Raw genomic sequence first — 22,246 nt, forward strand, 5'->3', positions numbered from 1 at the left:
TCTTTTCATCGTCGAGGGACTGAACAGAAAACAGCACTATAATTGTTTTTGAGGAATGTTGGTTTATATATATATTTTTTTCATGGTATGCGTGTGTTCGCCTCATGCGCCTTCACTGAAATGGGGTCCTCTTCTTCCCCACAGACGAGGTTCGGTTTGTCTTCTCACATCTTCCAACTTTCCCACCGATCCGGCTGCAAAAATGAAAGTCTTGTCCGTTTGATTTAAAAAAAAAAAAAAGATCGATTCTCGTGTGAAGATAGTTTGGGCGGTAACCATGACAAAGATTTATTTGGCCAAAGAAATCTTATGGAGGTCAGGATGCAAAGTCTGGAGATGTGAGAGCGAGCCGTGGTTTTTTTTTTTGTTTAAAAGGGCAGATGTCTAAATGTGCAATCAATCGAGTCGGGAGATCCTAAATACCGAAACTGTATTTGTCTACGTTACAGGCTGCACTTCAACTCCTCAAAACTTTTATTTTCTCAGATAATAATTTTTTTTTTTTTAAATAGCTTTTTTTCCAAAATATATTTGAAAAAGTAAATGCATGATACTGAATAGTTTTTAAAAGTGTTGCTTTCTTTTTCAAATGTGTTTTTGGAACAGAAGCCTTTAATGGGAGATCAGAGACATATCTTTAGAAATATCTGGACTGATCCGAGAGCCGTTTGTTGAAGCAGCTTCGGATCGGGGTCATCTTAGTACAGGACTGCTGCAGTGCTTCTTTTGATCATGTGACCTGTGTGCTATGCAGGCATTGGTCCAAGCGACTGTGTCTACGTATTCCCAGATGGCTGCAACCTTTCGATTCGTTTCTTTCTAGTAGATTCTGTGGGGTGAACTGTATGCCTGTTAAGTGTGTTTGAGTCCTGCACACATGTATATGTGTGCATTTGAATATGTGCACATGCTCCTGATGCCACCTGCAGATGCTTTATTTATGTATTTTATATAAAAATAAAAGTTCACAAAACATTTTGTCATCTGGCCCTCTTACTTGCATCTGCTGCTACTTGAACACCTCTGCGTTTCATCAAAAGACAAACCAAACTAAAGACGGAGTCTCTTAGAGAGTAAATAATTTTATTAACATTCACAATTCTTCCATCAGCCCAAATGCTAAAATGACCTGATTAATAAATTTCTACACACAAAAAACTGGATGACAAAATAGAAACATCTCAAACTGTGGGATTAAAAAGGTAAATCGTGCCAGCTGGAGCGTGAAAGGGTTATTTTGTGTTGACACCAAAGAAGCTAACACGAAAGTAAAAAAAAAAAAAAAAAGAGGCATTAACATGAGTCCTACCTGCTGAGCTACATTAGTTAGTAGTGAGGTCCTTTTTTTTTTTTTTTTAACTTTTGTTTTAACGAGGATCGAGCAGCTTTGCGTTACTGACCTCCGATATCTGACTCTATCGTCGGCTTACTGCTCTAAACCTGTCTTGTATGAACCTACATAATAGATGCTCTATATGTTTTTACACAGTAAAACATTGTTTTAAAAAGGGGGGTTAAAAATACTGACGATCAAAGCTCAGCATGTAGCCAATATTACCCAAAATGCACCAATTCAGAGCCCAAGAGGAAATCCGTTACTTTCAGACTGACTTTGCTGACCTTGCTGCACTTCCCTGAGTCCTGTCAGAAGGTTTCCGCATGAGATGATGAAACTAACAGACAAATGAAGACTCGTCGTCGGACCACATTCTTCACCTTCACCCTCTTTCTCTTTATTTCTGAATTACTGAGAAAATATTTCAGATTTTCTTTTACCAAACTAGAGCAGAAAAATAAGGATATAAACAGAGACTCTGCCATCGTGTGTGTGTGTGTGTGTGTGTGTCTTTACCTCACGTGGTCCCAGAGAGGACAGTGATGTCACAGATGTATGGACTGAATTCCACGGCGGGTTAAAGAGCGTCCTCTGCGTTGTACTTCTGTCACATCACTGTCCCGGTGTCACATGACGTGAGCCCATGCATTTTACCAATAAAGATATTTCAAAAGTTACAATATTTCACCTAAACCTGCTCTAGTCCCAAAAACACAGCAGCTTCCCAGCTGGTTCCCTTTGAAGTACCACTGATTTTTTTTTTTTCTACCCGTGTCCCCCTCTGTTTCTCATTAAAGTATCTTTACTCTCTCCGTACAAAACATATTGAATCTTTGCGATAGAAAACACCTTCACTGTCCCGGTACTCTGCTTTTTTTTTTTTCTTCTTCAAACGTCGGTGATTGGTTGATTTTCGCACCACGGTACAAACAAGCTTTCAATTGGCGCCTGAAGGGGGAAAGAAATGCTGAACCTTGACTCAAATATTCAAAACACTGAATTTGCTCGTCTTCCAGTCTTCAACTCTGCAGTGCTCCCTTTCAGTTCATAAAACGGGTCGTTTACAGGACCGTCGCGTTGTGATATATTGGGCAGAATAATCCATCGCATCCAATAGAGCGCACAAGAAATCAAGTAGCGCTTTTGGCGCCGCAGCACCAGTTCCAGTTCCAACTGTGGGGAAACCTCAGACCGAGCCGAGCGCGCCGCATGACTGAGGGTAGAAAAATAAAAACACGCCACCAGCAAGTCTCCTATGAGGAATGTAACAGCCCTTTCCTCGAAGGCCGGGCCGCGGTCATTGTGCCCAGAGAGCACGCTGTAACCATGGAGCCGGCGGAGGGGGAGGGTTGGGGGAGGAGGGGAGGGAGAGGGGGAGCGGTCAGCTCCGAGGTCTTCCTGACGCCACGCTGTGCTCGCTCGGCCGTCTGGTTCCCCACGTGGGAGGAAATGTCAAGTTTCCAAAGTGGTTACAGGAGAAGAAGAGTCGGTTCTTCCAGTGGGAGGAGCCGCAACAGAAGTTTTTAATGTCCACAGTAAGACGTCCCTCCCAGCTTGTGCCAGTTCGACAGGAGAGAGCCTCTGGCTGGCCGGGGGGCTCCACGGTGGGCTGACGGGAGACATTTGTGGTCCAGCACTGAAATCCAGTCCGTCGAGACCACCAGAGCCCCGTTCTGGAATACTTCAACCGAACACAGGAGACGTGATGAGCAAAGAAGCGCAATCATCACAGGAGACAAGACAATGAAATACAAGATGTTTTTGTATCGGCAGACTCTTATTAATAATTAAGAGATAATTACTGATATTAAAGACAGCGTCAGTCTCTTGCTTTATGCAAACTCTAACTCATTTAGATGTGGTGCGGTGTCGGCGATACAGATCCAGTTAAAAATCTATTGTTTCATGAGACCAGAACACTGTAGGTCTGTAACAGCCTGAGAAACAACTTACGCTCAGAATTCGTTGGTTTCTTGAGCTCAAAACTAGATTTAAAAACTAAATTATGCAGTTATCATCTCCTGACAAACAGTTTACATCAGGTGTCATTGATTTTAATGCTCTAATAATTTGGCATCAAAAGAAGATTAAGTGAAGATAATTGGAAATAACTGATCGGGCAAAAATGACAAAGATTTACTGGTGTCAGATTCTGAAATGTGAACATTTGCTGCTAATATCATCTTTATATGACAATATAAAATTCAATTCAGTCAATTGGCTTGTCGTGTATTTCTATACAGTCACCACAAGAGGGCAGCAGAGATTTAAAGACCGAAGGAGAGCTACTTTGACAAATAAGCTGTCAGCAGCAATAACCTGATTTATGAGTCCTGAGTGAAGACGGTAATGGACCAGAATGGATCGGTGCTGTTAGAGCAGAGAGGAGTTCAGGTCACTCACTCACTACTTTAAAAACCTCCAACAGTTCCCTTTCTTTTACAGAGTTTAAATGATACATACAAATGCATTCCTGTCAGTACAGAACCAGATTTCAGCTTTGAGGTTACTCCACTAACAAGAACCAGTCTGCTTATTCTGAGGTCACTCTGGAGGAAACTTATCGGAGCTGCAGAAAGCCAAGATTTAACGGGGTCTCGCGGTGAAGGTCACTGCAGCTTTGTTTTGGATTGCCGGAGATGAAGAATTGGAATCGGTGGAGTGAGTAAAAAGGTTACGCAAATGAACTGAAAGAGTGCTGAGCTCCAGTATGAAACACTGAGTGTGTTCAGTCGATGGAAATGATCCGAGCTCCACCGAGAGGAGAGAAAACGGCGTGCAGGGTTTGTAATTGGAATGCAGACAGAACAAGTCTTTCAAGTTTGCACACTCTGGACCAGCTCCATTAGAAACAGGTGTGTGCGTGTGCGTGTGCGCGTGTGTCTACCCACTCTCATACACCCACTGTTGTGTCCGATCAAGTGTGAGCTCGTGCACCTGCTCACTGAGGACAAATCCAAGTTCCCTCTACAGTAAGTGATCAGTGTGTTTGGCACCTGTTCAGTTGATGAGGATGCCCGTCGAGCGTCCCTCCTCTTCATTGATGTTCTTCAGGTTGTTTTCTGCCTCGTCCACAGTTCTGTCGGACAGACGCACGGATTAATTGTCGTCTTCAAGAAGGCAACAAAAAGAGAAAAAAGGATCTATTTTTAAAGACCGGAAGCCGCGTGTGCCTACGTTAGGAAATCCCTGACGTCCTCCACCGTGATCTCTCCGGTGGAGTCGAGGGTGAGGTCAGCGCAGCTGAGAGGGGAGTCCAGCGGCGTGTCCAGGATGGGGGAGGACAGGGTGCTCGGAGACTCCTCTGTTTGCCCTGTGGGAGGGAGGAAATCCAGAGTAGTGGGCTCCAGGTTTGTTTCCATCAGTGACCGTGTGGATGTCACCGAACGACTGATGAGAGGTTTCCTTCTTACGTTGGAGTGAGGGAAGAAAATTTAAATCTATTTTTTTTTTTTTTTTTGAAAACACTTTGATTCGGCGAACAACCTGTCAAAATGTTGATGAGGTGCTTCATTGTAAAACAATTTAATAAAGCAGCACTAAAATGATTCACCTCAAAGTCCACAGATGGTAAACAGGGAAAATATTCAAATATGAAAATATGATGTGTATTACTTTAAATAAACCAGCAGCTTGCCTGTCTGGATGGGAAAGTCACTCATCGCTTTGGTCCAGACTGAAATATCTATTTGAAAAATTTGAATCATGTTCCCAGAGTAGGTCATCGACTGACTTTTCCTCTAGTGAAGCCATGAAGCCATAACATTTGTGTTTTGAGTGAAAAGTCTCTATAAAAGTATTCAACACGCATGCTACAAGAATGAACGATAATAACAAGTCATTATGGAGTCACTCTAAAGTCACTCCTTCTGATCCTCTGGTGGTTCAACAAAAATAACTCCATCATTCATTAGATATTAGGCCTCAAAGAGAGGTATGTCTGGGGGGGGGCGTGTCTGGTTTGATTGACAGGTCTAGGAAGGAGTCAGGTTTCCACCATATGACGTCGGATTGAGTCACATCCACTCCTCGCTCCTCCCCAGCTCGTCCAAAAATGGTCCTTTGTGTCTCCAAGATGGCGATAACCAAAATGCAGAACTCGAGGTTTCAAACATCAGTTCACATGTCGGCGGGTTACGTCACTGTAGTTTGCCGCTTGGTACTAACTAACAAATGTTAGCATGCCAACACTCTTAAGTACTAAACATTATACCTGCTAAACATTGCTATATCAGCACTGTCATTGGGAGCATGTTAAGCATTTAGCTTTAGTTTATGAGCTTTGTTGATTCTGTGATTGTGGCTGAGGCTGCGAGCTCAAACATGGAAAGTTGTTAATAACCGAGTGGCGGGTGAAAGACCAACTGGTCTCCACGACAACCACCTATTCCTGCCAGGGCAGGAGGTGTTGGGCAGGATATGCAATCGGGGCATACTGAATGGTTACCATGGAGAGCAGAAGGAGACCCCTGCGAGGCCTGGCCGGGGTTTGAAGAGGTTCGGGGAGAGAGAGGAGGGAGCGATGAAGAGGAGGATAGACAGAGAGAGGGAAGAATAACGAGGGGGCGGGGGGGCAGAGGGGGAGAGCATTCAGACGTACCTTCAGCCTGACCCATCTGGTTCTTGTGGGTTCCGTTGGCCTGAGGCTGCGTCATCGTACCATCGCTGTGGAGACACGAGTACACAACTTTTACTTCGGCAGAGGACGGAGTCATGAAGCAACAGTTAAAGTATCATTTCTTTGCCTTCACGTGCAGCTGAGGACCTTCGAGCTGAGAAAGCGTCACGATCAGCAGGTTCAGTGGTATTCAAGGTGTTCAGGGGCCGCCGAGGGTCGTTCACGAGCTAACAGTGGGGCCCAGGATGTTGTTGCAAATTAAATGAGCAGGTATGTCAAACTTTTTAAACATTATTGAGGAATTTAATTTGCGGGATTATCAAAGAGACATTTCTGTCTGAAATGTCTGTACCTTTACAAATTCATTTATAATTTCTCCCCCAAAATTTGACAATACAATTGGCTTTGATAACACGTGATAACCCCACTTTCATTTTACCACTGAACCTATCTTCGTGTTATGTAGGTTATTAAGAATCAAATTTGTGGGTCCATGTGTACTGTAGTATTCAATCAATACAGCAGGGATGGAAGGAGGTGGAGAAAAAGCAGGTAACTCAAAACACAATGAGAAGAACGTGTGTCCTAATAAAATCTACAATCTTGATATTTATTATAGTGTGTGTGCGTGTGTGTGTGCGTGTGCGTGTGTGTGCGTGTGCGTGTGTGTGTGTGTGTGTGCGCGTGTGTTACCTGGCAGGTGTGGGCTCTAGCGGTCGGTCCAGCTGAACAGAGCAGAGCGGCTCAGTGAGGACCTTCGCAGACAAGGAGAACCTCTCGTACTCTGAAGGAGAGATCAGGTAAAACCCTGCAGAGGAAAACACACAAACCACAGTTCGACTGAGTGAAGTGACCGTTTACCTGCTCTGAACCGTCTCTCCTGCACTTTGTTCTGATGCAACATTGTTGCATTGTTTCTAAAAAAGCCTTAAAAAAATCATGGTGGGAAATTTGAGTTGGTGCGTTGATCTCGTTCAGAAAAACTCACTGACAGTCATTTAGTTGATCCGAAGAAAAAAAAAATCACAAGTAAATGAAGCCCAGGATAAATCCCTAGAGACGTGTTGAGTTTTGGAACTTTGACAGATGTGAAGCTGTTTTAAGACTCTTCCGTTAGAAGCGTTGTTCTCCTCACCCTGTCCGTTCTTGGTGAAGACACAGGATGCAATACCACTGATGTCTTCTTTACGGATGCAGTCGTAACGCACCTGCAGACACACAATATAGAAGTAAGGAGAGCATAATGAAAATACAGTTAAAAACAGCCACATACTAAAGTAAAGGGATCTGATACACCAAATAATGCTGCAGATTACTGTAAGTATCCCATAAATGCTCTCAGATGTAGCTCATTTTCAAACACACAATCCTTCCCCTGGACTGTACCTGTGGTCGGAGGCCGGGGATGTTAAACAGGTGCATGTCTCCCAGGTTGGTCAGACACACCAGTGTGTGTTCACTGTAGTCTTCCTGAGCTGTGGAGCTGAAGAGCACCAGGGCCACCTTCCTCACCCGACAGCCTTCGTGTGCCGTCAGCTTGAACTTTGTCTTGGCGCTCACTTTGGGGAGAGAGAACACCTGCGGAAAGAGATTTCTAAGATTTAAAAAAAAAAAGTGACAAGTCCTTGAACACCTCAACCATTTATGGTGACTTTTAGGAGCCTCTAGAAATGAAAGGACACAATAAGGCCGTTACCTTGAGCTGCTCCTCCGAGGCGATGAGGACAGAGTGAGCGTTTGTCATGTCTGGAGCGATGGCGAGGTCCTGGGAGGCTTCGTACGGGTCCGGTAACGGTTTCCCTCGGCCGTCAAGGACACAGATGGACACCACGGGAGCTCTGTGCATCAGCTGGATCTCTTTGCCCAACACCGCCTCCACACACACGCTGCTCTCGCTCGCTCCGCCCCGCTCACACACGCGCCCCGAGCCCACGCCGGGCACCTCCAGAGCGTAGGCGTACACACTGCCCGAGTTGGTGCCCGCCCATAGTGTGGGGCCGTGGTGGGTACCTAGTGGAGACGCAGCGTGTTGTTAGTGCAATGGAAATGACTTAAAAAAAAACAATAAAAAAAAAACACATGTAATCAGCCTTCTCACCAAAAACATCCCACAATTCACTAATAAAAATCCTAATCATTATTAGGATGGAGCTGAAAAGTTTGGTCATTATTTGCAGATGTCGGCAAACTCACCATCACGCAGGAAGGTGTCGGCGAAGCAGAGACATCGCACCACTCCGGACAGCGAGTCGTCTGCTGACCGCGGCTCGATCCTTCGCTGCACCGGAGCGACGTCCTCCTGCTCGGCGAGAGCAGCATTGGCCTCCTGAACCTGCATACAACACACACATTTACTGAATGCAGGAATACATTCAGTTACCCTGTTCTGGATGGTCCACTTCCTGCAAGGCTCTTACCTTGCTGGTGGGTGTGGTGATGGTGCGTTTCTTCCCAGACACCCGGCTTTTGCGGATGCGTCGGAAGCTCTGTCGTAGGGACTTTTTCAAGGACTTGACTCTGGACAGGGGACCCTCCATCGCCAAGGAGTCATTAGGGTGCAGGGTGCATCTAGGAGAGCAGAAAGAGATGATGTTAGCATTACAATTTGGACAAGTTTCAAATCGTATTAAACCATTTTATTCTGGCATCAGCTAAATGAAATGTAATCAAAACAAAAGTAAAGAAACGAAGGAAAATCAAAAGCACAAATGTCCATGTACCCACAAATATAATACTCTCAATAATTTACATTTTCATTATTCAAATGAGACCCTCGTGTCAATCAAGAGAAAGTGTCAGCAGATTGTGCGTCTCAAACCTGGCCAGCACGGCGTTTCGTCTGTGATAGTCGAACAGGCCGAATCCGTGACTCGTCCCGAAGGTGATCAGGTTCCACTCGGCGTGCAGAGCCACAGCTGTAACCGAGGCGGGGGGCAGGCACTGCACCAGCACCAGCGGCTGAAAGCCCGGAGGGAAGGGGGCGGGTTTAAGACGTGGCTCCAGCCTGTCGTGGCCCTTCCAGGTGAAGCCCTCCCTGTCCTGCAGCAGATCGACCACAGACACGTCCACCAAGTGGTCTGAACGCTCATCACTCAAACCCAGAACAATCACCTGAGAGAGAGAGTCAAGAATCATCACCTTTCATTTTTTCATTGTACAAGAACACCAAATACATCTGTAGCAACGGCCAGTGTGCCAATTATAAAGCCAGGGGTATTCTGACTGTACAGTACACTGTATATACACTAACATACATTAAGAATATAAACATAATTTTTTTTTCAAAAAGAACATATTTATTAGACACATTTGTAAACACAGTCCTGTGCAAACATCTGTGACGCATTAGATGCTGAGCTTCTCATTAATATAATAACAACATCAGAAAGGTGTCTGATTGGTTGCAAATCTATTCTTCAGCATGACAACAACCAAACTGCCAAAAAGTGTTATTACTCCTTTTATTTGTCTTTAATTAATAAATAAATAAAAACTGTCCATGGCATTATTTATGAAAACTTACTAGCTTTACATTTAGTGATTAAAACTTTTACACAGTACTGTATACAACTTGAACTCAGTGTATTTGCATGTGTGTGATCGTCACCTGTCCGGCAGTCCCAGCCACCACCAGCTTGTTGCTGTATTTACACAGGCTGATCTTCTGGATGCCGAGCCGGGGGTCATCGCTGTACGGGTCAAAACAGCCCACCTGCACACATCAATTGGAATTATTTGGATTTAATCGAAAGGGAAACATACACAAATGTCTGGAGCTAGAGATGAGGGTCAAGGTTTATCAGCTACTTCCTTTGTCTCACCTCCTTTCTCTTGGTTAGTTAACATATAACAGTTTAAACCACAGACTGTATATAAAAGCGGACGTAGCTTCCGGGTCTAAAAAATGAGGCCATGCGGAAGTACCATAAACTGCGATACCACTGAGTGCTGCTCCAAAACCCTCTGGCTCCATAGACTCCCATTCAACTTTTCTCAACTTTCAACTTATTTCAGTTACACTATCTTAATTCCCTCCTTTTATTAGTTTTCTGTTGGTCCATCTGAAAACCAGCCAATGTCCGAACTCGAAGCCTCATAACGACCACTAACACACCAATGGGTGATGTCACTGTTGGTTACCGCTTGGGCGTAACAGAAAGATAGATGAAGCAGTGACACCAAGCCACTCAATGTTTAATGTTACACCAGCCACAGCGGTCCACTATGCTGAGGATGCAAACAAATTCAGAGCCACATGATTTGACGGCAATTTGGTCTTCCTGCAGGAAAAATATAGTGCAACTTTATGCCAGCAAACAGAAACTTGGGTGTATTAGCATTCGATAATTACACATTTGCACACGAGGTCCCAGCTGTTGATTGTACCTACGATGAAGCTGCTATGCATGTCATCTTAGAAACTCTCCACCTCTGACGTCACCAGCTTTTTCTAGGAAACGTGTAAAAACGTGTCGTCTCGTTCTGAATATCTGATTACATTCATGTCAAAATACCCTCATGAGGCTTTCCTCCTTTAACAGCAGCCTCTCTCTTCTTATTTTCTACAAAAAGCCAGGATAGTCCCCTCTAATTAATCTGTCTCTCTATCGCAAACAAACACACACAGTAGGAATTCCAACAGAATCCCGCTCACATGGGAGTTGTGTCTTGGCAAAACAAGGAGAAAGGAGAAGCTGCTCCCTAACACACACACACACACACACACACACACACACACACACACACACACACACACACACACACACACACACACACAGAGAGAGAGAGAGAAACGAGTGGGCTGATAGGTCTGGTTTTCATTACAGAGAAAAAAGGGAAGGATTCTTCATCCCATATGAGGGCCACATTCCTGAACATGCAGCTCTGTTACCGCAGGATACATGAGGAAATGTGGGGAGGGGGTTCCAAGAGTCAATAGGAAGGAAAGAACAGGGTAAAAGAAATGGGAAAACAGGCCTCTGAGGTGTGTGTGTGTGTGTGTGTGTGTGTGTGTGTGTGTGTGTGTGTGTGTGTGTGTGTGTGTGTGTGTGTGTGTGTGTGTGTGTGTGTGTGTGTGTGTGTGTGTGTGTGTGTGTGTGTGTGTGGACACAGTGCTTCACCTATGGATTATTGCTTGTTTTGTGTTTTAATCATTTTTGGGACACTAGACAATATATTTTTTTCCTGATTATGTTTTACTGTAGAAGCGGATCATTTAAATATTCAATTAGCAGTTTGTCACATCTCTGTTTCTGTCTACCAAAGTCAAACAGCTCAGACAGATTCTGTTGACATGAAATTCTGCTTCCTGATTGTGAATCAGTTCATTTAAATGCAACTCTGAAGGAACCGCAGTCTGATTCGGGTTTAATGAACAGTTTTCTGTGTAGAGTTTTTATAAGAAGAACAATGGGGTGGGTCTGTCTGAAGTCCAAACACATGAAAACAATCTGATGAGAAAATGAGGCCACAGATGTAGCGTTGCAGGACCGTGTGTGCGAAAAGACCGATTCATTTTATTCCCCACAGCCTGTAAAACACGACCCCGAGTCTGAACCCCTGAAAATAAAAACTCTTTAATTCTCTTCTCGTGCACGACTCCTCAGTTCTCACCTTCCTGAATGGAGGCCATTCTTCCTCCTGCTGCATGTCGGGGTCGTTGCTAGGGTCCTGGGGGTCATCGCAGGGGTCGCAGTCTGTGTGGAAGACGTTGGCTGTGCTGAGTTTGTACAGGGGAGTCAGAGCAACACCCGAGGCGTCCCAGAAACGCACTGTGCCGTCCTCATGCCTGCAAAAACACCAAGATACAACTTTTAAAATATTTTAGTGCATTACAATCAAGACTGTGCAGGTCTGAGTGTGTGTGTGTAATTATGGTGCTTTCAGGGAACATGCTGCTATTAAGCAGGTGTGATGTTTACCATATATAATCATAGCTTAAAAACCAATAACCTCATCAGTCACTCTGGAGGATGCTGACACGCTAAAGCTAAAAGCAACATCAAAATACTCCTCCTGGTTTCCCACCATTTGTAGTTTTGGCACGTTTTTTTTAGTTTTGTTTCATCTGAGGTCCCTTCCTTTACGTAACTGATTTCTTACTGTGCTTGCGGTCGATGCAAGCTCTGCCAAACGTCTGTATTTGACAACATTCTGGCAGGTACCACTAGATTTCTATTTTGCCAAGTCACACATAGATTCAGTTTAATGCAGGAGATCCAAAACCTTCTCCGTGATGCGTTTACGGACTCAAACTTGCTAGAAAGCATCAGATTTGAGTCATGAAAAAAAAGCAGCCTGGATGCACCTGCACTAGTGTGTGTGTGTGTGTGTGTGTGTGTGTGTGTGTGTGTGTGTGTGTGTGTGTGTGTGTGTGTGTGTGTGTGTGTGTGTGTGTGTGTGTGTGTGTGTGTGTGTGTGTGTGTGTGTGTGTGTGTGAGATACCCTGTCAATAGCAGCTCTTGTTGTTTGGGAGGAGGTGCCAGATTTTTCCCGCCACATATCGGCCAGCTCTACACAAAACAGAGAGCGATTGAAGGAAAGTTAGGACTCCGTCATGTGGAAAAGCTGCAGCAGGAAATCTTTACATATTGAACTTGACTGAAAAAACAACATATTTCCATTTTATCATGACCTCAGCTCAAAATTTATGACAGAAAATCGAGTGCTTTTGTTGAGTTTCCTCTGTTAAAGTGCCAGTCACTGGTTTGGCCTCACACAGGCCAACAGAGGGCCGTGATTTATGAAGCTAACAGCTGTGTGTCCGTCCGTGTGTGCGAGTAGAATCAGCCACTGATCAAACAGCTGATCGAAGCGACAAAGCCTTTGCAAAGCCTTTAACTGCCCACACCTGCTCTTAAAGTTCACACAGTACCAACAGCCTTTGTTTCCTCTCCTCTTTGTTAAGCTTGCGAGTTCAGATCAACAAATAATTACATTCATTTACACCCAAATAGCCCCATCAGATTATCTCAAAACTCTAATTCCACTCCATTTATCACCCATTTAGGCTTCATTGAGCCCTGACACGTAACAGCAATTTGATAAAACGCCAAATAAAACCCTGGAACTACTTGGACAAGCAGCCTGGCAATTAGCCATTCTCTGTTTAATGTGTTCTCAGGTTAAGCTGCTTACACGCATCCTGGATTTCCTGTAATTGAATATCCGTATTGCCGCGTACAAACCAATTTACTACAAATAATCCTGTCATTCCTAGTGCCCTGCCAACAGATACAGCAGACACTTTCTTCAGTTACTTGAATAAAAGGGTCAAAAACAAAACTGAAGCCTGCTGACAGCCCTCCACCTGTTGAATGAGTCCCATCAACCTGCTCTCCACAGACCCACGCCGAGCTGCTCACCCCGTGCGCGTACTGCCGGCCCTGCTGGGCTTTGCCAGCGTTGACGAGCCTCTCCCAGAGTTTGGGAGGGACGCTGGTTATGTGGCAGGAGCAGGTGATGGCTGAGGAGTGGAGGGGAGCGAGGTAGGGAGTGGGCAGCGAGGGCCAACCAGGGGTCTGGAGGTCGATCACAACCAGCTCCTCCTCTAGTAACACCACTAAAGCCGAAGGGTCGTCAAACTCTGTTGGGAGGAGAATAAGCCACATCGTTAAGGATTGATGCTCCTGAAAACTGAAAGTAAATTCTTGAAGAAAAGGGGATGAACATCCAGAGATGCGTCATCTTTAATGCTTAGATCCTCACCTTTCTCCTGCTCTATGCTGTGGACAGTGAAGAAATCGATCACTCGAGATGTGAAGTCGAGAGTGACGTGATCTTTGTCCTGTTGGATGGTCAGACAGTGGCGGTCACCATAGCTGGCTCTTGGCATCCCTCCACTGTACAATAGCACTGGAGAGCTGGAGTGAATGACAGAGAAAGTGTTTTAGTCATGTCCATTTAATGTCACCGTGAACAACATACAGTAATTGTTTCCAATATAATTAAGCATACACATTTTCATTTTTTACATTCATGAGCTCTTATTTTGAAATTTAAAGACAAAAATTAAATCATACAATAAACAGGGTGATGTTCTGTTTATTAGGAGCCACTTTATTCCTTTTTATGTTTCTTGCTTACTGTAAACTACACAAAAATAGTCACTTGAGAGACAAGATTACAACTTTTTGATTAATAAATGTAGATTTAAAAAAAAAATAGTCAATTTACATTGTAATAAGAATAGAAAAGAATAAAAAGAAAAGGCAAATCAAAAAGAAAACTAAACAGTCTTACACACAATGAAACAAAAATAGCCATGTGATGATTTACTGGTACTGTGATCCAGTCTGACCTCAGGAATCAGAAGATATACAGCCCAGAATAAAGAGTTAAACACTCACCCAGTCTGTGTTGTTCTCCACAGGATCTTGTTGATGGCTTTACAGGGAAATGGACCTGATGGACAATCACAAACAGTGATGTTAGACCCATTGGTCAAACTACAACTATTTAAACCCCACAGAGACTGTGTTCGTCAAAGAGAAGAGAGAGAGTAAATCTAGACCAGAAGTCTTAAAAACTTTTCCAACCATATTCTGGATCATAGTCTAAATCATATCATCACCTGACGGTACAAGTCCTTATCCAAACCCCAACTCTCCTACTGAGCCCATATGCATCATAGTATGTCAGCAGTCATGGTTCATTAACTGTCTGAGATCCACAGCCAGCGGGTTTGAAAAGCATGTTTTTTTTTTTTTTTTTTAAACACAAAAAAACACCAAAGTTACACCATTTATTATAGCCAGAAACTGGCTATAAAAATTATCGTTGGATTTTAAATATTTCCGACAGTTCTTGAAATAATCATGTGCTTCAGTCAGGGAAAATAACCAAATCTATTTCACTGAATTCCCTTTATTCTACATGTATGGTTTAAAACTTTTTTTTTTGGGGGGGGGGGGCATTTGCAGATACTGTAAATAAAAATGTAATTCTTCACTCCTCAGCACAACAATGAAGCCTTGAATGACTCCAACAGTTGAACTGTGAAAGTGAACTGCAGGCTGGAGCACAGAGGAGAGAGGACGGCGAGCACAGAAAGGTTTGCAGAGGTTGTAAAAATGTCAGTAGTTCAATATTTATAGCAGGTGGAGCAGCTTTATCTGAAAAAATGTTGGTGTTGTACATTTAGATTACATTCTTTTCAATTTTTATAAAAGAAATTCTCAAAGAAATTAAATTTACATTATTTATTTTCTTATAAGTATGTTCTACTACACAAAATATATTTTTGAGTTCTCTACTTCGACCCAGGATTGTACTGTTTCTAGAGAGGTGCACTACTTGCTGGTGGAGTAAGAAATGAGCCCAAAGTAAAGAATAAAAATAAACGGGAGCAAAATATGGCTAGAAACTAATTGGAGTTCGGATGGTTAAGTCATGAGTGGACATCGTTTTTTGTGGATGTTCTTAAATGTGTTTCATCCATACATTAACTGTGAAATGCTGTGCGTGTCTGTGTACTATGTATGCATTTGTCACCGTATGGGATGGTGGAGGACACTGGCTGGTGATTGTGGGTGTTGCCGCTGGTAACTGCCCACACAGAGTAGCCGCCATCGTTATGGGAACTGACAAATAAGTTTCCAGAGCGTTCCCACACCAGACTCTCCAACTGCTGCAGGGTGGTTAACACACACACACACACACACACACACACACACACACACACACACACACACACACACACACACACACACACACACACACACACACACACACACACACACACACACACACACACACACACACACACTAGTAGAGTAATTTTTCTCAAACAATATTAAACCACTGACTCAAGTCTTCTGCAGTCTGTTTCAGTATAGACTGACATGTCCAAAGCAAGATAAATACAAATATTTTATGGAAACACATCATTAAACAATTTACCAAAGTTCTTCATTGACCCTGAAACATAGAGCAAAATCTCCACTCTTGTCTGAAGCAGGTACCTGTTTGCCGAGGAAGAGCTGCTCAGCACGACAGGAGCTCAGATCCCACAGGACCACCAGCCCTCGGCTGTAGCCAATCAGAATCCGCCCTGTCTGCTGTGGATGCTCCTGAAGAGACTCAACTGGTCCTAAAGACTTCCCACATCTGTAGTCGTCCGGCAGGCTGTAAAAATAAACCAAAACATTACGTATTGTCCCACATCTGTTCTGTACCATTTTCCATAAAGAGACTGCTTTACTGTAATCCAGGAGTAAAACAAATATTCAGTTATCTACAGATCACAAAAAAGTGAAGATTATTGTCCTCTGATACAATCAACATAGGATCAAAGAGGTCATGAAGGACATTCACATCTGACGCCAGAGACTGACGCTGAGCAGAGAGATGATAATCATCCTCCAAACTCACAACCACCTGTTATCATGTTGCTTAAGCTCCACATTTTGGTCTTAGTATCACATGGTGGTGACAAATGAGAGTAAGCGCTAACAGCTGGGTTGAAAGAATGAACTTGAATATTTGTTGTCAATCGTGCACATTTGAATTCAGGGTATGAGGTGGGGTTTGGTTGGGGGAAAAAAAATGTGTTGGAGGGGAATTAATGATGGAGTGCACACAGTCGTCCATCACAGCCTCAGAGAGTGAACGAAGGACATGATAGAAGAAGTATGTGGATCATTGTGTTGATAAACAGAACAGTTACTGAAGAGCGAAGATAAAATGTTTCCTGCTCTTTTGCACCAAAACAACCCAAAGCAAAAAGCTAAGAGCATTAAAACATGTATAAAATAATCAACACAGAGCACAAACCATCTGTATAAACTAATACTACAGCCCAGGCTGCTCCTACAACATCAACAACAACAACAACAACAACAGTGAACTCAACATCAAGCTGGAGCTGAGCTGCTGGAGCTTGTGAAGTAGACATTCCTCTGGGGCAGAGGAGGAATGTGGAGCAAGACACACCCTCGAGATGTCAGAGGATTCCCTCAGCGAAGGGAAGGGAAGAGAGACAAGAGACAAGAGACAAGAGACAAGAGAAAAGAAGAAAGGAGAAGAAACAGGAGAGAGAGGCAGAAAATGAAGAGAGACAAACATGGGAGGGAAGGACAAGAAAGAACTGCAGCTTTCTGGGCTCTTTAGTGCAGATGAACGGCCATCCTGGCAGAGGGACAGAGACACAGAGACAGAGACACAGAGAGACAGACACACACACACACTTCTGACTGCTGTGGTCAGGTTCACTGAGGAAGATCCTCTCTGGAAGCATAGCAGCAGAAACATTCCCAACAAAGCATTCCATTGTCTCCGTCTCTCCATTCATAAGTATTTTTAGGGGAATCCAGTATCCTGCTGCAGAGTCCCCATGATGATGATGATGATGATGATGATGATGATGGGCCTCTGTGTGTTAGTGTATTCACGTGTACGTGCGCGTGTGTATGTGTCACTGTGCATGTTGGATATTCAGCTGAAACTCTTCCCTAACCGGAACACTGCGTTTTGGCAGCCGGCACAAAGCGTCACTGTCTAAAACATCCCCTCCGCGCACGCACACACGCACACACGCACACACGCACACACACACACACACACACACACACACACACACACACACACACACACACACACACACACACACACACACACACACACACACACACACACACACACACACACACACACACTTCCCTAAACAAGTCTGGTTAATGAGGCTCACTTTAAACAAGTCTGGTTAATGAGGGGTTTGGTCGACCAGTCAAGAGAGTGGCACAGCAGAATAAAAAAAGAAACACAACAGGAGCACTGACACCACCCGTGGATCAACGCAGACAATCAGCAAGGAAGACTACGGCACAAAACAGAGAAGTGTCTGGTACGTTAAAAAAACAAAAAAAAAAAAACACTTAAATATGTATGTTTATGTCATAAGGATTATTTTCCATCATGTACTGTTGTGTATGCATTTTAATGGAAGTCCATTAAAATGACCTAATCCCACTTATTGCTGAAGATCTGAGTCAGTTCTCCATTCACACACTTCTAGTTCTCCACTGCACATCATACTAAATGTTCCCTGAGGGGCTGGACAAAATAAAAGAAACACCTTACAACATAACAGCCCTGCAGTAATACACATAGATGTCTTTTTCTCAGTGTCAGAGTAGGTGTGAGTGGAGCCTCACCGATGGTACCCAATCACAGATATATCTGTGTATATGTCAGCCGGTGTGAAAAGTTTTTGGCGTATTATGGATTGTGAGCCGATTCCTTCTGCCACATTATGTAAGTTTGCAATGTGTTTACAACTGATGCATTCACACTGACTACAGTAAATTTCTTCTAAAACAGCAGCTAATTGAGTCAAATGAAGTTGACAACCAAGTAGTTTTATGTGTTGAAGCCTCTGGATTGAACACCTCAAGCCTTACTTTTCTCTTTACTACATTAAATGTAAATATGCAACTTTCAAAGTAAAGGTTGATGAAAACTACTTGGTTATTGTCCATTAAAAGTAAACTTCAAAAACATATCTTCCAACAACATGTGTGTGTGGAGATTGATCAGATGTGACTGGTAGTTGCCAGTAAATAGAAGCAAAGAGCCAATCAATCATCACCAAATCTTGGAGGGACACAAAACTATGTGACACAACTACTTCTCAACTGAGCTTTGCCCAGTTCAAGCTCGTGAGAAGAGCAAAGCCAAAAACACCAATTCAGAAACTTAAAATGTTATAGCTTAATGTAATAGTTTTTACAAGTGTTTACATTGACAATCAACAAACCGGCAAGTGAGCTGTCAGGGCACAAATACATTAGCAGGTTGCTGCTTTTTAAGCTCAACTTCCCTATTTTATTGTAATGTATTTTATTTTGCACACTCTTTCCACCACAAACTTTTTACTACTTAAAAAAAAAGTAGATTTTTCAATTAAAGATTTACTTTCAAAGCAGCAAACTCCTCTGTATCACAAGTCTGTTGTTTTTCTCACCATCTGCACCAATTAAACCAAAAGACACAATTATCTACATTTAATTCAGTGCGCCTGACTCACACCACACCCTGGAAACTTGTGTTATTTGTTACAATGAGACAACAGCCACAGAGAATATTATTGTAGTTTCTCAGTACATGATGTCTTTTTCTCTGACTGTCTTCATGGACCATGAACTCCACGAACCTGACGCACCTGCTGCTGCTAGGGTCAACAGGGATATTTGTTTCTGCAAGCTGGTGTGTGTGTGACCTGCTCAGCTGGACCTGTGAGCAGAGGAAACTTGAGTGTTTAGGGTTTAAGAGAAGAATACTGTGAGAGCGATGGAGGGAAGAGAACCCCTCATTCTCACAAATTTAAACAGATGCAAAAATTAAATAGGATTAACACATGAAGCAGTGACATTGTTGCAGTCAGCAATAAATATGTTATATAAGTTATGTTATATAAGGCTATAAGTTATATAATGTGTTGACAGTGTAGTGTCTTAAACAGTAATTTATTCAAATTGCAAGGTCATCTTAACAAACTTATCTCCCAGCTCTTTCAGTTTAATTAAAAAGTCAGTTTTCAAAATTATTAGATTTTTTAAAATTAATTTATTGCCCTTTACTTTATGTGACATTATTTATTTGACGGTCTCACCTCTGCATGACATGATCCTGGAGCAGCGTCTGGTCCTCCTTCAGTGAGAGGCGGGGCAACTCCAAGAAGTACACGCCCCCTCCCTCTGTTCCAATGCAGAGCAGGTCACATGACCTTAGCAAGAGCAGGACGGTCACCCGGGTGGCACTGAGAGAAGGAGGATGAAAAAAGGGATGAGGGTGAAGCTGACTGTCATGACAAACGTTGCTCCCCTACAGGGGTGAGACACGGTTGCTTCCTTTGACAAACTGTGACATGCAGAATCACGAGAATCCCCGCAAACCAGGCAGTATTAGAGAGAGGAGGGTGAGGGGTTGATCACTCCAACATTCCATTTCCCTTGAAGGCAATAAATAATAAAAGACCTAAAACGTGATAAACAGTCTTTAATACCTGCAGCTCTCGATGCCAGGTCTTCCTGGGAGACTGTAGTTGTTGACTTCCTGGAGAGAGACCACACCCTCTTTCTTAATCCCTCCCACCTCTCTGGGTGGCCCGGCGACCAGTTCCCACAGGTGAATCGTGTTGTCATCCAGCAGTGAGAGAAGTCGACCCTGGGACCAAGACGTAGACAGACGTCACATATCACACAATCATTTTATGACCTTCATTATTTCAGGTTGCAGGGAGATTCTTTATCGTTACATTCAGGAGAAAACCGGCCTCACCTGTCCAGGTAGGAAGTGGACCTGTGTGACAGCAGTGGTGTCTTTGTGTAGTCCTGTGAACTCCACACCGGGGGCCCCGTAGCTGCAAGGATCCGGTTAAGGAAAAGCTCGGCAAACACAGACAAGGTGACGTGACAAGATTTTCAGAGCAGTTTCATAAGATGTCATGACCAGCAGACACCAGATCAGCTGCAAGAGACAGCCACACAGCAGGAACAAACACAGCAGTGTGTGCTATTTACTGTTGACATTAATCAAGTGGGTGTAACCAATTTCATGCAGGAAAGATGTCTCGGTTGTACAAAAGGAGCGTTGTTCGTAAATGTGTGTCTTTTAAAATGCATAAAAACAGGTGCATGTAGGGAAAACGAGATTTGCAGGAACTTTCAAGGAAACCTGGAGCTGAGCGAGAACCCATTATAACTCAACACCTGATTAACGTGGTCCAAGTATACCACACCACCAGAAAAAAAAACTAAAAAACATTTGAGATGTTTAAGGGTATTTACTGTAATTAAAATCTCTCTTTCCGTCACTACATAAGTTTGTGTATTTCCACCAGCTCCACTGTCCAACACTCTCACAAATCCAACTGCGACACACTGCATCAGTCAAGTTTAACCCTTCCTCTTCAAACATCATTCTCCTTCATCCTGCTCATTCTCTTTCTTCAACTGTCATGTTGCACCTCTTTGCCGACCATGGCTCCAATAATGCCAGCGTGAGCAATCAAACTGACGTCATGGTTAAAAAAGATAAACGACTGGTACAGAACAGCTTGGTTACACCAGACTGCAGATATATTTAGTTGTGTCGGGGGTCAAAGGGTTTGTAGAGGAGCATTTACAGAAAGCACAACATCACAGCTTCCCATCTTCTCCTGATAGTTAATGCTGTATAACACAGTTTGTACAACAATGTTACATTATGTAGAGAGCATGACAACACGTTGGACGCGGCTCAGCTTCATCATGAAACACACACAAACACATGTAAAAACAAACACACACACACACACACACACGCTGGCAGTGAGGACTAGAGAAGTAGAAACATATTAAAATGTGACTGTGTGGACAGTGCTATAACCCTGAGCTGTAAACTAGAAGACACATACTGGTTAGGTGTAATAATAGGGGAGAAATTACAACACTATAACAAAGCTCATAGCAATTACCAGTACCAGATGACGCAGATGCCTAAAACCACCACTGTGTACATGTGTGTGTGTGTGTGTGTGTGTGTGTGTGTGTGTGTGTATAATCAGCAGCAATCTTCACAGCCCTCTCTTTGTTAGCCCAGTAAATGAAGCCGAGCTGATAAACTAAAGACTATTCTCCAGAAGTGTGACAGCATATACACAACTGCGCTAAATTGAGAGTTAACACACACCCGCTGGAAGCTACACATGTATGTATGTATGTATGTATGTATGTATGTATGTATGCGCGCACGCACACACACACACGCTTGGGAGCAATACTGACACACTTGAGCACGCTGCTTACATAAGCCTGTCGGAATGTGGATTAAAAATGCAGAAAAAATAAGAGGAAATGTGGGGACTTCTCATATTTGTATATGACTGTGTACGGAGCTGCTTCTCTGAATTCAAGCTATTGTTTTTATCTATTCTCTGTTTAACCTGAGATAAAGAAAAGATAAATACTGTTACTAGATTCATTCGTTTTCCTAATTGTCTCATTCTTATTCATATTTTTTCTCCACCGAGTCTTTCTCCTTTTTTATTCCCAGGAAGAATTGACTCAATGATTTTTTTTTTAGGGAGGTAGGAGATATTCCTTCATCTCCATTCCACAATGTTTTAGCCCTGATTTTCCTCTGCGTTATCGCAGCTGTCTGGTCAAAGAAAGGAGGGCCCATGAGGGTCCTCCAGCATCTCCCTACTTAGCTGTAAATTCCCTCCTCTTGTTTCTGGAAACACTCTTCTTCCATCTCCCCTCCATCAGGCTGGAGAGGAGAAAGAAGGGTGCGCTCCTCTTTCTTCGCCAATC

The 22,246-nt window shown here is 43.4% G+C and overlaps 1 protein-coding gene across 2 annotated transcripts in view; it reads right to left on the reverse strand.

Annotated features, from left to right (window-relative positions):
• Nucleotides 1–1,062: 1,062 nt before the first annotated feature.
• Nucleotides 1,063–22,246, reverse strand: part of llgl1 (LLGL scribble cell polarity complex component 1) — a 37,031-nt gene continuing 15,847 nt past the window's right edge. The window contains exons 3-24 of one of the 2 annotated variants that reach the window (XM_069701450.1): nucleotides 20,232–20,313; nucleotides 19,957–20,117; nucleotides 19,564–19,710; nucleotides 15,917–16,079; nucleotides 15,447–15,582; nucleotides 14,303–14,357; nucleotides 13,662–13,816; nucleotides 13,319–13,539; nucleotides 12,399–12,466; nucleotides 11,568–11,742; nucleotides 9,562–9,666; nucleotides 8,773–9,065; nucleotides 8,372–8,522; nucleotides 8,148–8,286; nucleotides 7,651–7,964; nucleotides 7,341–7,532; nucleotides 7,090–7,162; nucleotides 6,648–6,762; nucleotides 5,937–6,001; nucleotides 4,514–4,649; nucleotides 4,333–4,415; nucleotides 2,929–3,017 (exon numbers count right to left, since the gene is read on the reverse strand). In XM_069701450.1, coding sequence (XP_069557551.1) covers nucleotides 4,337–4,415; nucleotides 4,514–4,649; nucleotides 5,937–6,001; nucleotides 6,648–6,762; nucleotides 7,090–7,162; nucleotides 7,341–7,532; nucleotides 7,651–7,964; nucleotides 8,148–8,286; nucleotides 8,372–8,522; nucleotides 8,773–9,065; nucleotides 9,562–9,666; nucleotides 11,568–11,742; nucleotides 12,399–12,466; nucleotides 13,319–13,539; nucleotides 13,662–13,816; nucleotides 14,303–14,357; nucleotides 15,447–15,582; nucleotides 15,917–16,079; nucleotides 19,564–19,710; nucleotides 19,957–20,117; nucleotides 20,232–20,313 — 3,025 coding nt within the window. In that variant the 3' untranslated portion in view covers nucleotides 2,929–3,017; nucleotides 4,333–4,336. Of the gene's footprint in view, nucleotides 3,018–4,332; nucleotides 4,416–4,513; nucleotides 4,650–5,936; nucleotides 6,002–6,647; nucleotides 6,763–7,089; nucleotides 7,163–7,340; nucleotides 7,533–7,650; nucleotides 7,965–8,147; nucleotides 8,287–8,371; nucleotides 8,523–8,772; nucleotides 9,066–9,561; nucleotides 9,667–11,567; nucleotides 11,743–12,398; nucleotides 12,467–13,318; nucleotides 13,540–13,661; nucleotides 13,817–14,302; nucleotides 14,358–15,446; nucleotides 15,583–15,916; nucleotides 16,080–19,563; nucleotides 19,711–19,956; nucleotides 20,118–20,231; nucleotides 20,314–22,246 lie in introns of both variants that reach the window. The other variant, XM_069701451.1, reaches the window with a different exon arrangement.

Source organism: Brachyistius frenatus, unplaced genomic scaffold (genome assembly GCF_029030835.1).
Source record: "Brachyistius frenatus isolate BFR_SWC_R1_liver_20210118 unplaced genomic scaffold, ASM2903083v1 Contig_36, whole genome shotgun sequence".
NCBI classification, from domain to species: domain Eukaryota; kingdom Metazoa; phylum Chordata; class Actinopteri; family Embiotocidae; genus Brachyistius; species Brachyistius frenatus.